General features: G+C 36.6%; 1 protein-coding gene across 2 annotated transcripts in view; it reads right to left on the reverse strand.

Moving 5' to 3' along the window:
- The window catches only part of piwil2 (piwi-like RNA-mediated gene silencing 2), a 40,747-nt gene that overhangs the window by 1,099 nt on the left and 23,190 nt on the right, over positions 1–16,458 (reverse strand). For both annotated transcript variants that reach the window (NM_001365624.2, XM_087252815.1), the window contains exons 13-22: positions 14,964–15,053; positions 14,728–14,868; positions 11,293–11,406; positions 7,968–8,156; positions 7,687–7,788; positions 6,575–6,691; positions 5,921–6,009; positions 3,213–3,318; positions 2,494–2,747; positions 2,205–2,312 (exon numbers count right to left, since the gene is read on the reverse strand). In NM_001365624.2, coding sequence (NP_001352553.2) covers positions 2,205–2,312; positions 2,494–2,747; positions 3,213–3,318; positions 5,921–6,009; positions 6,575–6,691; positions 7,687–7,788; positions 7,968–8,156; positions 11,293–11,406; positions 14,728–14,868; positions 14,964–15,053 — 1,310 coding nt within the window. The remainder of the gene's footprint in view (positions 1–2,204; positions 2,313–2,493; positions 2,748–3,212; positions 3,319–5,920; positions 6,010–6,574; positions 6,692–7,686; positions 7,789–7,967; positions 8,157–11,292; positions 11,407–14,727; positions 14,869–14,963; positions 15,054–16,458) is intronic.

Below are 16,458 nucleotides of genomic sequence, written 5' to 3' on the forward strand. Positions count from 1 at the left end.
GAATACAACCGATACAAACAGACGACGCGTAACTGTATAGCATTACATTATATGTCTACATGCACAGGCCTGTGTGTTCTTGTACTCACCGACCGACTGCTGACTGCATTGTGGATCGAGTGGTCTTGCCACTAACGGAGGGACCCAGCACATTGAGCGCATCTTCCATATTATAACACCACAGAAATTCTTAGTTAATAATTAGAAAATTAATTTTATGACATCCTCATTTAGATAGACGCTGTCAAACATTCAGCTTAAATGCTCAGGGGAGACCTGAAACATTTTTTTCCCTAGACTATATAACACTTAAAATTAAGTGATTCCCCCCCCTTTTTTTTTTTTTTTAAAGCTGTTGCATATTATTCTGTGATCTTTAAGTAAAGAAAAGTTTAAAATGTTTCAGCACATAAGAGCAAGTAATAAAATATAATCTATATTTCATTAAGCTCAGCAGCTTTTCACTAATAAAGCTCAAGGCCTACATGTATTTAAAATTTCATTTTTAAATTTTACTACATCATACAAACACAAACACTTACATTGTTATAGCTAGCTTTTGTTAGTTTTATGTTGGTTTATTTATTTAATGCGGTTTTATTATATCCGATATTTGTAATTCTTTAAATGATTTCAATATAGCTTAGGCTATTTTATCAAGATATGACACTGTTTTGAGCCTGCAAAAGTGGACAAGTAATTTGTAAAGTTGAATGTCTTTCTGTTGTATTCATATTGTGTATTATCTTCAAAATAAATTAAAAAAGAAAAAAGCCGAAGGGAACAGAGCTGAAGGGAGCACTCTTTTGCTCAGTCTCACATTCACAGACAGGGAAAACGTGCACAAACACACCTTTTAAACTTAACAAAATCTCTTGAAAAACTTTACTCTCTGCTGTGTCTTTAATATGGTGTAAAGATTATTATGCGTTATTGAAACATCAAGGAGGACGCAGCAAAGAATTTCACTTAGAAATTAAAACTTTATTATTTTATGCAACAGCCTAATTAACAGAGAAACATAAGGGCGATCATAAGCAAAAGACCCCAGCCTATAAGGCTAGATTTTTTCTTTCCCTTATTTGTTTGGCCGGCACATGTACGCGTGTGATCGGAAAACGGTGCCCGCTTCTCCTTTTACTCCACCCCGAAGCCCCAGTTGGCCTTCTTTGGCCCAAGGTATTCGGCAGGCCAAAAAAGACCAGCTGCTGGCCCCGAGAAAGCCCCGCTTTGGCCCGATTAGGCCCCGGATGTGACAGTGGAAACGCAACTGGCCTTAACTCGCCCTGACTCGCTTTAGGCGTGATAGTGGAAACGTGGCTATTGATGTCCTGTGGCTACAGCTGTGCTAAAGTCATAAAGCAAGAGTCTGTATAACTCCTATTTTTTTGGCTATTTAACCTTCAGTAAATTTATTTGAACACTTTCTTTATACTAATCACTGTTGTTCTCTAACTTTAATTATTCTACACAAAACAAGGATGTTAGGAAATTTGGGATGTCTCGATCAGGTTTTTTTTTTTGGCAGAGTCAGAATAATCTGATTATGAATATCTACCTATACCGAAACCCATTCTAATAATGTATAATACATCAAAATAAAAAAGAACTGCGAAGAAATAATCAAGTCATAAATAACTTACATTTTTCTTTTGCACTTTAGTGCAAAAATAAATCCAATCTAGAAACAAATAGCACCTCATTTTAATTAAATTAAAAAACCCAAAAGACAATCTCAAGTTTACATATCTCAGTTTGCTATGGCAATGCTGTCATCATTAACTTTATAATACTTTCAGACCGCAAACATAATTGCGCTTTCTGCTTCAAGCTGCTGCCGTGTTCTACTTTGCCGGCATTTAACCAATAACATCTCTGCTACAAAGTGATGTCATGCCGCACGCATAGCTTTTTCATTGAGAAGTCAAGAAAGAGGTCTAACTCTGTGCCGCCGCATAACTTTAAATGTGTTTAACAAGAATTTACAATACTTATATATTCAAGTCCTGATCAGGAGGTAATGTCCGATTCCAATCGAGTCTGAAACCACGTGATCAGGCCCGATTTCCGATCATGTGATCGGATCTGGACATCCCTAATAGTTATTGTTGAAGTGCCTTGATCATTTTGTAAAACATTGTTCTACTAGTATGGTATAACTGCACTAAAATTCATTTACATTTTGTATTCCCACAACTTCATACCTCTGCAGGTGGTCAGGGGTGAGGTTTGCGGTGTTGTACACTGTTATGTAATGAGTGGGCAGGCCACAACCCTGTCGAATGGAATGTGCCATTAGGTAGAAGTCCACCCTGAAGAGAAAAAAAAAAACATGTCAATAAATATATTTAACACTTTTGTATTATAAAGCTAATAAATTTGACTTGAACTCAGTTCTGCGATGCTTTGCACTTCTAGTTGTAGATTGTAGGACACTGCTAAAGCAGTCTACAGAATCCTGTTCTGCGCAAGCTTCAGCTCTTGAAAACCAACCAGTCTCTGTTTGTCACAGTGTGGTCCAGCACAGTTCCTGGCGAGGGTGTCCCGAAGTGGTCTGACCCGTAGGAGTACAGGGTTGTGCTGATTCTTTTCTGCACCACGATGAATGCAAGCTTGGGCTCGTAGTTTGGGATGGTCTCGAAGCATTTCAGAATCTGAGGGATCTCGTAGTGCTCCACGGTCTTCAGCTGTCCGTCAGACACACCGTCGCGATAGATGACAATCTTCTCAGGGAAGGCATGGTTCACCTGTTTCGAAAAAAAAAGGATAAAATGCACCTGCCTAAAACATTGCCACTGAGACATTTCAAAACAGCAGGGTTCCCACTCATTTATGGACACCAAATTCAAGGATTAAACCAAGTTTTTTTCAATAAAACAATTTTGTAATTCACACCCCAGCACGTATAACACCATAAAAGTCTTTATTGTAATTAACATTTCACTTTCGCTTGATATTATCATTTCAAAGTGCATTGATTACTCGACTGCTTTAGCAATAATTAGATCAAATCACACAATGTCAGTAGCTGTATTTACATTATAGACCTAGTTATCGGATCGGAACTTGATTTCGACCAGGTATCGGAATGGGGAATGGGGAAAAAAAAAAAAAAAGTATTGGAACATCTCTATTGCCTAGTTATCGTTTGGCATTTGTTGTAGAGCCAATATGCTACCTTAATATTAGAATTGACATAAATGCCTGTTTACCTCGTAGTATTTCTGCAGGGCAGCGAGAAGACACACTCTAAAGCCGTTGATAATCTCCTCATTAGGCATTTGGAAGGTCACCCTGGAGTACCATTTGGTCAACATGCTACACAGAGACAAAGAACACATAGCTCAAGAATTATGCACATTTATGCAATCTTATTAACAGTTTGCAGTATTCCCGTTGTTGGAGAAACAATGAGTAGCTTGGAAAACTGCAGTTTCATATATTTTGACACTACACACCATGCAGATTTGGCTAAGAGAGATAATAGTTTCCCTTTTTACTGCATGACACATTGACAAGAGTATAGAAAAGCTGTTTAGGCATTATCCTTAACATTATAAGCATTCCTTTTATGTATCACTGAATTAAAGAGAGGCTTTCAGAAGCAGATGTAAATGTCACATCCTTTTGGTTTCCCTGGCAAAACGTCCCGAATCCTTCACATAAAAGTCAAGTCTACAGGCTTTCATAGACCACCTAGGAAGTCGTTGAAGGTCTTGTTCATGCCTTATTAAATCCTGTTCTTGCCAGCTCAAGTTCATCTGCCTTCACTAAAGTTCAACACCCACGTTTCAAACTTGAATTAACAACTGATGCACAGAACACGTCCTACATTTTATTATATTGTTACATTCTAATTTAAAAATACATTCTGAATAGATTATTTAAGCCCATGTATGATTAATCAAAATAACTTGATCAAATCAAAGAAATAAACACACATTGGCCTAATGGTTGTGAGTTAGACTTGCAACCCAAAGTTTGCTGATTTGACTCCTGGTCCCGGCAGGAATTTAAAGTGGGGTGAATGAACCACACGGTCTCCATCTTCAATACCCAGCTGAGGTGCCGGGTGTATGCTGCTCACTGTGCGTGTCTTTGTGTGTGTTCTCACTCCTCACTCAAAATGTATCTGCAAACTTTGATGGATTAAAAGCAAATTGGTTTAAACCATATCTGACCAAGCTTGCTTAACTTTATTTTATATTAATATAAAAACAGTTATATATAACATTACTGTAGTGAATACTTTAGTAAAGAACACGTAAAAACTTGCAGGAGCTAGTGGTCAGATACTAAAATGAATACGAATGTTAAAACCAGGTTTTTTTTTTTTAAACAAAGTTTGAGCAATTGTCCACTCTAACTGGGTTTCCGAAAAACCATTCTAATATCAGATGTAAACAAGGTGAACTCACTTGTTTATAATATAAAAATTCTAATTAGATAATATACACTCACCAGCCACTTTTTTATGTACACCTTACTACTAGTGGGTTGGACCGACCCACTTTTGCCTTTAGAACTGCCTTAATTCTTTGTGGCCCAGACTCAACAAGGTACTGGGAATATTTATCATAGATTTTGGTCCATATTGACAAGATAGCATCACACAATTGCTGCAGATTTGTTGGCTGCACATCTATGATGCGAATCTGCCATTTAAACATCCCAAAGGTGCTCTATTGGATTGACCTCTGTTGACTGTGGAGGCCATTTGAGTACAGTGAACTCATTGTCATGTTCAAGAAACCAGTCTGAGATGATTTGTGCTTTATGACATGGTGTTATCCTGCTAGAGATCAAAAGATGGCACTGTGGTTAAAAAGGGGATAGACATGGTCAGCAACAATACACAGGTAGGCTGTGGCAATGACACGATGCTCAATTGGTACTAATGGGCCCAATGTGTGCAAAGAAAATATCCCCCACACCATTACACCACCCCTCCCAGCCCGAACTGTTTATACAAAGCAGGATGGATCCATGCTTTTATATTGTTGACACCAAATTCTGACCCTACCATTCGAATGTCGCAGCAGAAATTGAGACTCATCAGACCAGGCAACGTTTTTTTAAACTTCTATTGTCCAATTGTGGTGCGCCTTTGCGAAATATAGCCTCAGTTTCCTGTTATTAGCTGACAGGAGTGGCAGCCGGTGTGCTCTTCTGCTGCTGTAGCCCATCCGCCTCAAGGTTTGACATGTTGTGTGTTCAGAGATGCTCTCCTGCAGACCTCAGTTGTAACGAGTGGTTAATTGAGTTACTGTTGCCTTTTTATCAGCTGAAACCAGTCTGGCCATTCTCCTCTGACCTCTACCATCAACAAGGCATTTGCGCCCACAGAACTGCTTCTCACTGGATATTGCCACATTCAAAGTCACTTAAATCACCTTTCTTCCCCATTCTAATGCTTAATTTGAACTGCAGCACATTGTCTTGACCATGTCTGCATGTCTAAATGCATTGAGTTGCTGCCATGTGATTGGCAGCTTAGAAATTTGCGTTGTGAGCAGTTGGACAGGTGTACCTAATAAAGTGAAGCCAGTGAGTGTAAGCTCAGTAAAATTCTTTTTTTTTTTTCTTTAAACAAGTTAATTAATTTAAATTTAACTGAACAAAGATTCAGCCAACTGATCAAATGTGACAATATCTGAATACAATTCATTTTTTAATAATTGTCGTTTTCAGTTCTCTGCCAAAAAATTAATTCTAAAGGATTTTTTTTAATATATTACGCAAAAATAGAAAACAGAATATTCTCTTTTTCATAGTTTTGATTTGTAATGTTAGTATTACCATTTTAACTGTATTTCTGATGAAAGAAACGCTGCTTTGTTTAGATACATTTAAAATATACAAACCTGTAGACAGTAATGTGTGAACATTAACTGAGCTGTTTTACTTTATTTCAAGTTACCTGTTGAGACTTGCCACGAAGCCCATGACAGATCTGCTCTTCTTGCTGGTATCATGGTGAACATCCACTCCAATCACCATCAAGTATTTCTGTCAAACGTAAACTGAAGTGGTTAGTTTAGGTAGCTCCTTATCTGCAGGAACAATCCAACATCAGCTCCATTTATGAATTATGTTCACTTTTATTTATTCGTTTTCATGCATTATTTCAGATTTATTTTATTATTAATTACTGTGAACAAAGTGTGAAAAACAAGTTATTTACTGTAGGATTAAAATATTAATATTAATTTATTCCTCCACCCACTCACGACTATTAATGAGTTTGTGGCTGCAGAGGTAAAATATGATGAAATTTCATATTCCAGAACAAAACAATGATGGACCTTCTGTCATGAATAAATATTGAAATTATCCATCAATGTTAATAAAATAAATATTAGAATTTAATAGACAATAGATCACACCCTCATATTATATATCAGATCATACTGTGCAGAAACCATGCCCAGTTAATTCCCCATACTCTATATTTACTTAAGCATATTTACTTGAGCAGTTTTTAATCAAGAGTGACATATAGTATGATAACTCCAGGGCCACCCGTCGGCAAACGGTCAGATTAGCCGACACATGCATGCACTCACACACTCACCAGAGGAACGTTCACCGTCCACAGCTCTCCTCCAAGCTTGCAGTTAATCTGCAAAAGGATCTTTTGAGCAACACTGCGGAGCTTCTGCGGCTGTGAGATGGTCCGAACGTTGATTGCCTGGGACACAGACACAATCAGACTAGCAGTGTGTAAAATGCATCATCTGTGATCATTTCAGAATTGGTGTATGTATTTCTGACATTGGCAAATTCTTGAGATTCAATGTATAATGCAGTCTTTTAGAATACATTTAGATTTTTTTTTTTATATTAAAATGCAAAAAAATGGGTTTTTGATGTTTATAAGATATTTCACACCCTAATTATAAAAAGGATAAGTTCAAATTGTCACAGTGGTTTCTTGTATACCAAGAAATAAAGCTAAACCACTAACTTAGTGACCAAAATTAGCTTTAATTGAAAGTTTTTTTATTATTTTTTTTTATTAAATTCAGTAGAAACTAATGAAAAAGTTTGGCCCTGCTCTATGTAATATGTGACCCTGAACCACAAAGTTTTTTGGCAGTAGTCTTAAATTAATTGTAGGTTTTTATTTTATCCCAAAAATCATTGGAAAATTAATAATCATGATCCATGAAGATATTTTGTAAAAAATTGCAAATATATTAAAATGTAATTATTGGTTCGTGTTAAAAACTTAATTTGGCAACTTTAAAAGGTAATTTTCTTCACATCGTGTTTTTATTTTTATCCTCAGATTCCAGATTTTCAAATAGGTGTATTTAGCCAAGATTTTCCTAAGAAAGCCTATTTGTTCAGCTTTCAAATGAAGTATGAATCTCAATAAAAAAAGTACCCTTATGGTTTTGATTCATGGTTGCACATCAGAATTATTTCTAAGGGTCATATGACACTAAACTGGAGAAATGGCTGTTGTAAATGCAGCTTTGCCAATTAAATGAATACATCACATTAACATATAACAGAAAAAAGGTTATTTAAAAACTGTAATACTTTAAAATAGGAATGTTTCTTTACAAATAAATGCAACCTTTATGAGTTTATATAGACTTTTGAAAGGAAGTGTATGGTTTGTGTTTTTAATTTAGCAACTAAAATGTGAAATGCAAAAATGCTGCATTTAAACAAAACCTGTGATGGTACTGGACTCTGGATGCAGCAAAGCTTTTTGATGGCACTATACAGGTCATCTCTGTTTCCTGTCATGATGCACACGACTAGCTGTACACGAGGCTGAAAAATCAGAAAGGAGAATTTATTTGAGACAAAATAAGAACCCTATTCCTATACTATGATATTTTTTCTGAAGATAAAACTCCTGAAGTTTGTTGAGGAAAAACATGTTCTTTGGGAGTATAGACAAAATGTAAAGTTCTTTCATTACAATTTATCGTTATAAATCAGTGCCTGACCTCGCTGGTGAGTTGAGAGTGAATGCTCTTGACGAAGGTCTCGGTTCGATCATCGCGCAACTCTACACGGATGGGTCGTTCCACTCTCATGCCCATAGGACCAGCTACCCTTGAAAAAGTGGTCACCAGCTCCTCAGCCTGATCGGTTGCCCGTCTGGGATAGAAAACAGCCCAGCAATTCAGAGGGACCTGACACAGAGAAGTCATGGGGCAGGAGACAGAGAGGAAGAATTCCATCAGAGCAATGTGAGACAATGATATTGAATGAACTGATGTTATCAGCAATGTATTATTGTCTGCTCTGACTCAGGCTATAATTGTTAGTTTGGGGACTTAAAATTAAATTGTCACATTAAAAAAACAACTAAAGACAAATGTTTTGTTTGATTGAATCAAACAGAAAGAGTAGCAGAGACAAATTTCTTAGCAAATTGGTAATCTTTCGGTAAAAAATAATCTTTAGTTAAGATTAATTTTACAGAATGATAACCAATTTGCTCAGAAATTTCTCTCTGCTACTCTTTCTGTTTGATTCAATCAAACAAAACATTTGTGAGAATTATTTGTCATCAGATAACATTGCTACAAAATCAAAAGCTGGCCAATTTGTTAAGGAATCAGGTTCAGCTTTGTATTTTTGAGTCATTAATTCAAACTGCATTTTAAGAGCAATCACACTGCACGCATCCACCTGTGTTTCTGTATTATTAAAATCAACCACATCTTAAGAATCCTTTGCATCACAAATCATATTTACAGCGGTCCAGCTGTGTTTAAAATCAGGGTTCCCACTTTAAACCAAATATCTAATTCCATGACTTTTACTGACTGAGCTGAATTTCCATGACATCTAGTGAACCGTAAAACAGGTCACTTTTGTAAGAATGGGTTTTAACCACAGCGGTTCGAACTGTAGTTCTGTCGAGTGACTAAAAAGTTATCAGCATGATGGTAAGAAAAACTGTACATTTCTATTTAAACCATTCTTCTGCAATCTCATAGCAAAAACAGAAATAAGGGCAGTATTAATATCTATAAATGTGGGAGAACGATGATATTATATGATTGTATTGTATTGCAATATGGAACAATTAAGTGTTGATGTTAAATCAAAAGTAATTCACAAATACTTGAAAATGAAATGATTTAATGACAATAATTTGCTATGGTTACAACTGAATTAATTACAAAATACTGTATAAAATATTAAATGATAAAACTATATGATATAAAATGTACCCAGCTTAAATGTAATATTAAAGTTTCTAGAGGTAAAAGGAGAGACAAAGGGAGGGAGAGACAAAGAGAGCAAGTAAGCCAAAGAGGCAGAGAAGATAGGCACCAGAGGAGGAGAGAAGCAGAGCAGGAGAGAAGCAGACCAGGAAAAGACAGGCCAGGAAAAAAGACAGAGCAGAGTTTTACACCTATATTGTATCTTTCTTGACCATGTGACTAAAGCCCAAATGCTGAGACATTTAAACTGACCAATCAACATGTGACCACACAATAAACCCCCCAAGTCCACACACCAGGCCCTGATCTTATCAGTTTCTGCATTTGGAGTCAGTATGGACCTTCTTGAGTTAAAAAGACATGCTTTGTCATATAAACAAATGCATATGATAATTTAGTCTCTTACACTTTTGACTTTTGAGTTCACAAAAGATTTTAATGTGCGCACTATGTACTCTCCCTCAAGTGGTTCCAAATCTTTCTGAGTTTCCAACTTATGCTCAACATTAAAACATTGACATGAACATTTTTTTTTTGGGTGAGGGGGGTGGGGGACTATTCCCTTAAGTTACGACCAGTTGATGAGCATGAAAAGAAAATTCTACCAAAAAACAGTATGAAACAGTAAAATATAAAATTATGGTATAGAAAATTGTATTTTGATAATTGGAAACTAAAACAATTTTATTTTTTAAAATCCCTGATATTACATAGCATGGACAAACAAAAAAAATCCCTGACCTTTACTGTCTAGAATAGATTTTTTAAAATCCCATGACATTCTATGACCCGTGGGAACCCTGTAAAATGCACTTTTGATTCACTTTTAAGTAGGGCTGCACGATACTGGTAAATATGACATTGGAATATTTTTTCTCTGTAATACATAATGCGATGACTTAAAATAGCTCTGTTTGGATTAGATTTACTGGGATGATTTTGTAGGGGAGTGATGTAATTTATTATATAGACATAATAAACAAACTACAGTCATAAATAAAACAATGGAGCAAATATTAAAGTAAAAATAAACAGTGCTGTATGGTTTTCTGGAGAGAGTCTAACAGTATTCAGGTACAGAAATAAAATGTTGACATGTAAAATAAAATTGCATAGTCCTCATCGTTTTCATCAAATCTTCATCAAGTTCATTTTCCTGCGGCTTAGTCTTTGATTTATCAGAGGTCGCCACAGCGGACTGAACTGCCAACTACTCCAGCATATGTTTTACGCAGCGGATGCCCTTCCAGCCACAACCCAGTACTGGAAAGAACCCACCCACACCCACACCCCCACACACTATGGCCAGTTTTGCTTAGCCAATTCACTTATACTCCATGTCTTTAGACTGTAGGGCAAACTAGAACACCTGAAAAAAAAAACAAAAAAAAAACCCTGCCAATACTAGGAGAACATGCAAACTCAACAGAAATGACAAATGGCTCAGCCGGGACTCAAACCAGCAACCTTCTTGCTGTGAGGTGACAATGCTAACCACTGACCCACTGTCTATAAATTATTCAATAAAACTAATCTTTAATAAACTTCTTTATACTCTATTAAAATGCTTTGAACTCTTAAAATGCTCATCTCGTCACAGACCTTCAAAATCGTTTGCAGATGATAAGCTTTCACTCTATTATGGTTCAATTCTGCAGTGTCTCCACAAACCTCATGTGTTTTGACCTGTGGTTTCTGGTCAAATATAATCCCAACTCAACATTGCATATTTTGCGATGTGACTACTGTGGACGTACACATTGCGATATTGATGGTCAAACTATAAATTGTGCAGCCATACTTAGAAGTTTTTTAATTTAAAAAAAATTCACTGATTTTCAAAAAAAAAACAACACTGTTAGTGGTCTTGTGTGATGTGCTTCTTTAGCCATTCAATCTATGCATCAATTTTATTTCCACTCTTGCTAAACCAGACCGCTTTCTCTCAGTGGTGTGAGACTCCAGCATATGCGGTTTCCTCTTTCCACATGTGTTTCTGCTGCACGTGTGAACTCCCCCGCAAACCAATGACTCACAGGAATTCTGATCAAACACTCAGCTGTGTCCGAACTCTCTGATAGTGCTGACTCACAGTGCTGATGGAGGGGTCTCGAACCAACTCTCTGGACCAGTCTACTGCCGGAGATGTGACAAAAGAGGCTGAATGCAAGCAGATGGTCTCACTGGGCAGAGTTCTTCCTTGAGTCTGTGCCAAAACAAAACGTTTAAATAATTCAAGTTGACTGGAAGCATATCAGTAGATCACGTTGCGCAGAACAAACAGCATGCAAAGTAATTAAGTAAACAACACATCTAGTGACCAGTATGTGTTAATGTTAATGATGCTTATTAACCACTAACTGTGTAATTTGAAGTCTTTCTAGCTGAAACACCTTTTTTTCTCTGCTATGTAAGGTTTAAATTGAAACTTATCCACATTTTATAATAATGTTGTATTTTTCACATTTTGAAAAAGGAGCATAGTACAAAATATAAATTCTATTTACAAATGCATCAGGTCCAGTTGGGTTTCCGTGAGAATTTTTAAAATTCATGCAAAAAGGATACAGACAAAACAAAATAATAGAAACATTATTCACTAATAGACATTTAGAACAAAAAAATTAAATATATATATATATATATATATATTTTTTTTTATTATTATTTTTTTTTTTTTTCAGCAGCTTACACTTATTATGTAATGTGATAAATTGTAATGAAATGAAATGTGTGTATTTATAAAGCACATTTATTGTATGGTCATACACCCAAAGCGTTTCACAATCATGGGGGGGGTCTCTCCACACCACCACCAATGTGCAGCGTCCACTTGGATGATGTGACGTCAGCCAAAGGACAACGACGACAGTGCGCTCACCACACACCAGCTATTGGTGGAGTGGAGAGACAGTGATGGAGCCAATTCTGTAGATGGAGATGATTGGGAGGCCATGATGGGTAAGGAACAATGGAGGGAATTTGGTCAGGACACCACTATTTATGAGAAGTGCCATGGGATTTTTAATGACCACAAAGAGTCAGCACCTCGATTTTAACGTCTCATTTGAAAGTCAGTATAGTCTTTCACTGACCGTATAGCGTCCCCTTCACTTTACTGGGGCATTAGGACTCACATAGACCTTAAGTTGAGCGCCCTCTGCGGGCCTCACTAACACCACTTCCAGCAGCAACCTAGTTTTCCCATGTGGTCTCCCGTTTAGGCCCTGACCAGGCTCAGCCCTGCTTAGCTTCAGTAAGTAACTGGTCTTGGGCTGCAGGTTGATATGGCTGTGGCAGTGGTATTAATGTTGTTACAAAAGACTTTTAAATTTTGAACATTCTATTTATTCAAATAATTATTGCATCACAGTTTCCACATAAATAGAGTACAACTACTTTTTCAACATTGTTTTGTTTCAAAAGCACCAAACCAGCAAATTACGATGATTTCCAAAGCATCACGAGACACTGAAACTGCTGACAATTCAATTTTGTCATGAAATCAACATTAAAAAAAGACTTAAATTATTATAATATTATTTTTACTGTAGATTTGATTTAATAAATTGCATCTTTATGAGTGATACCAGTCGGTGGATCAATTGGTACCAGGCCGCACAAGAAATCATTAATTATTTTCTTTTTATTTATTATCTAAATGATCTTTTATTTTGGAAAATCTTTAATTTTTCAAAAGTTACCATATTACATCTTAGTAACTTGAGTGCCAAAATTTAACCCAAAAGCTAGCAAAATGAGTAAGAAACAAATGTCTTTGGAAAGATTGTTTGTGAAGGGGATAAGGCCCAGTGAAGGACCCACGAAATGCCAAGAAATAGATCTGCAACCCATTTGTCAACAAATCAGGAGAATCCAGTATGTCTGTGCAAGAAGATTAACTTCTGGAGATTGCAAATGACTGTGACCTTAAGCTGGATTTCTACTTTCGACTGCCGCCACATTGCGGACCTAAGCTGACTGCGCGTGCACCTCGCAAAACAGACAAGGCTTTTATACTTGACGTGGTCACCATTGTGATTCTTTTTAAAAACGACAGAGAGTGGTCAAAAGAAACTGACCATAAAGTCAGACAGATAAACAGAAAAGTAGAACATTTTTGGAACTACATCATATCATTAATATCACTCAAGATTTTTTTTTACTTATTTTTATTCTTTTTATAAATAATTTTAATGATAAGGATTTTTATAACCATTCAATGTTGTTCAATTATGTTTTTAAATCAAACTTTGATGCATCACTTGCTTTTGTTCATATCTCAGACAGTTTTACCTAATAAAGTTTATTAAAATATTAATGACAACAGAACATGGGTCACTCTACAGTTATATTTTTATTATGGCAAGAATAAAAGCAAAGAAATGTCCAACATTCCTGACTATTATCACCAATAAAACCTAGAAAAACAAGGCATCAGTATTCTGTAAACTGATAGGTTCAAATATTCCTTTCCAGCTATCAAAGAAAAAGTTTGTTCCTTAATTTTAGTTTTGGTACTATTAAATTGTTTTAAATTCAAAATTGTAAAATATACATCAGTGTCAAACCTATAAATGGTGAAAAAACATTCTGTAATTGTGTACCTGGTCTCTACTTTTGCCATGGACTGTTTTTGGCTTTAACAAACTTATCCCTCAGGTTTTTCCAAACTTAACAAAAACGTTCCTCCTTTCCCACTGCTGTTGAAATTTCTAGCCAAGAATTATTGATCATCTGGTATTCTCTATAAATCACAGATCATAAAGATGTCTGTAGTGTTTCATATTCAACTTAAATCCAAAGCGAACTTCTGCAAACTCCGCAATGATGTCACATTCAATCGAACTAGCAGACACGTCAAGTAAAAACCAGGCTCTACAGGTTGTTCGCATATTGGTTATTTTCCACACGCAAGTTCGTTATTTCCAATGGAGGCACGTAGCTTGCATGGTCAGATTAGGAGCGACGTGCTTGCATCTTCCAGTAGTTGTTAACCTCTCAGCTTTTCAGAATGCTGCGAGCGCACAGTGAGTCACATGACAAAAACTGACCGATTAGTTGCATAATTTGTATGGAATGTACACATTCACAAACACTGAAGTGCTTTTTAATTTTCTCCATAAAATTAATAACTTGTATCAGAGTTGCAGCAATGTTTTGTCAGCTTGCCATCAACTGAGAAAACAGTTGATGGTCACCTAGCAATCTACGTACACTCCCTTCCCTGCCCAGGCTGTGGAAAAAATGTTAAGCAATGCCTAGTCTATGGTGACCACTGTTTATGAGCATAATAGAACTAAAAAAAAAAAAACCTTCTGATCAAACAACTTTTTAAATGCTAGTGTAGATGCAATCACAGAATAATCAATTCATTAGAAGACACTGAGGCATAACAGGAATAGAACAAGAATGTACTAATGGTATGATATTGATGAAGATTTGGAGCGGTGGATTTATATAAAACAAAAAAATTTAACCACACCACCAAGTGCAGCATGGAGGTGGTGTGTGTTTCCATTCTCACCACTAGAATCTCCTGGCTGATGCTGAGGCCCCAGCGGCCCAGCTCTGAGAGAGCTTCATTGTTGCTGTTGATGTTGTGCAGCAGCTGCTTGAGACTCTGGGTGTGTTGCTGAGCTCCCACATTGATGTGCATGGTCAGATCCTACAACACAGAAACAAAAGACAGTTCAATATAACAGCATCTGAACGGTTACATGTTAACATGCCTACAGTATTTGACTGATGATCAGTGTCTACCTTCATGGCCCTGAAGTCTTTCCTCATTTTCTCAGGGATGCCAGTCATGAAGGAAAGCTCCGGCAACAGAAGGATTTCACCTGTTATAACCTGTTATGAGGATCAAATTCAGACATTCATACAATCCCAATCACAAGAAATGCCATAAATAGACTTTAACATTATACAATGGAACCTGCACTACAGTCAAGTTCCAGATTGGGACTTTTTGTCATAGCTGTGCATCAAGTATAATAATGTTGTCAATTACCTTCAGCTTCGATAGACTGATCAAAATACCTAAATACACAAGTATTCACTTTGTTTTGCATGTACAGTGGTCTCTCCTTTTTCGCGGGAGTTATGTTCTAAAAGTAACCCACAACCGATGAAATCTGTAGTCAGCTTTTAAGGCTGTGAAATTGAAAGTAAAGTACCGAAAATTTATTAATAATTCCATAATGGCGCCCTATAGCTGTGTAACTTCTAGCTTTCTTTAGCATTTCCAGAAGTTCAACTTTCTGTGTGATGGCTAGCATTTTCCTCTGCCTTTTGGGTGCTAAAGCAGGTGCCTTTGACAGTGCAGAATGTTTCTTCGACAATATGGGGTTTGTTGGGGAGAAAACTCGCAATCATATAGTACAGCACTACAGATTCACATTGCTAGCGATCAAAGATTTATGTAAATTTGGGAAGCTGAACGCATCCTGTACTTTACAGGAGACAAGACATGGAGGAGATTGATTGACAATGGTCTTTAGCCAATCAGGATGCAGAACACAACACGCTGTAAAAAAAAAGAATGTCAAATTGCAGAATAATAATCTGCGAAACTGCGAGGTAGCAAAAGGTGAACCCCATTATAGCAAGTGACCACTTTATTTGTGTGTGTGTGTGTGTGTGTAAAGTGCTGTTAGATGCCGTCCTACATTTTTATGAATCACCAACACCACGGTTTCACTAAAAACCTGCTTTTATGTTTTGCTGTGAATGTTTGCGTGAACTACGCTTAATACATTTTTACCTTAATATAATTTATTTTGTTAGACTTTATTCATAAAGCAAAGCTGATTCTTCAACATTATTACTCAAGGCTTCAGTGTTTCACAATCCTTCAGAAAGCATTCTAATAAGCAGATTTTTGTGCTGAAAAAATATTAAATTATTAGCAAAAGTTGAGCTATGCAAGCTTTATGTGGAAAACCTAATAGATTTTTCAGAAAGCTCAGATAAATAAAATAAAAAAATATATATTTATTTTGTACGTTTTGTATAACAGGGTGGCACGGTGACACAGTGGGTAGTGTTGTTGCCTCACAGCAAGAAGGTTGCTGGTTCAATCCCCAGCTGGGTCATTTAGCATTTCTGTGTGGTGTTTGCATGTTCTTCCCGTGTTGGCGTGAGTTTCCTCCGGGTGCTCTGGTTTCTCCCACAAGTCCAAAGACATGCGGTATAGGTAAATTCTCCGTAGTGTATGTGTGTGAATGAGTGTGTTTGGGTGTTTCCCAGTGAAGGG

This window comes from Danio rerio, chromosome 5, assembly GCF_052040795.2.
Source record: "Danio rerio strain M-AB ecotype USA chromosome 5, GRCz13ab, whole genome shotgun sequence".
Lineage (NCBI taxonomy): Eukaryota > Metazoa > Chordata > Actinopteri > Cypriniformes > Danionidae > Danio > Danio rerio.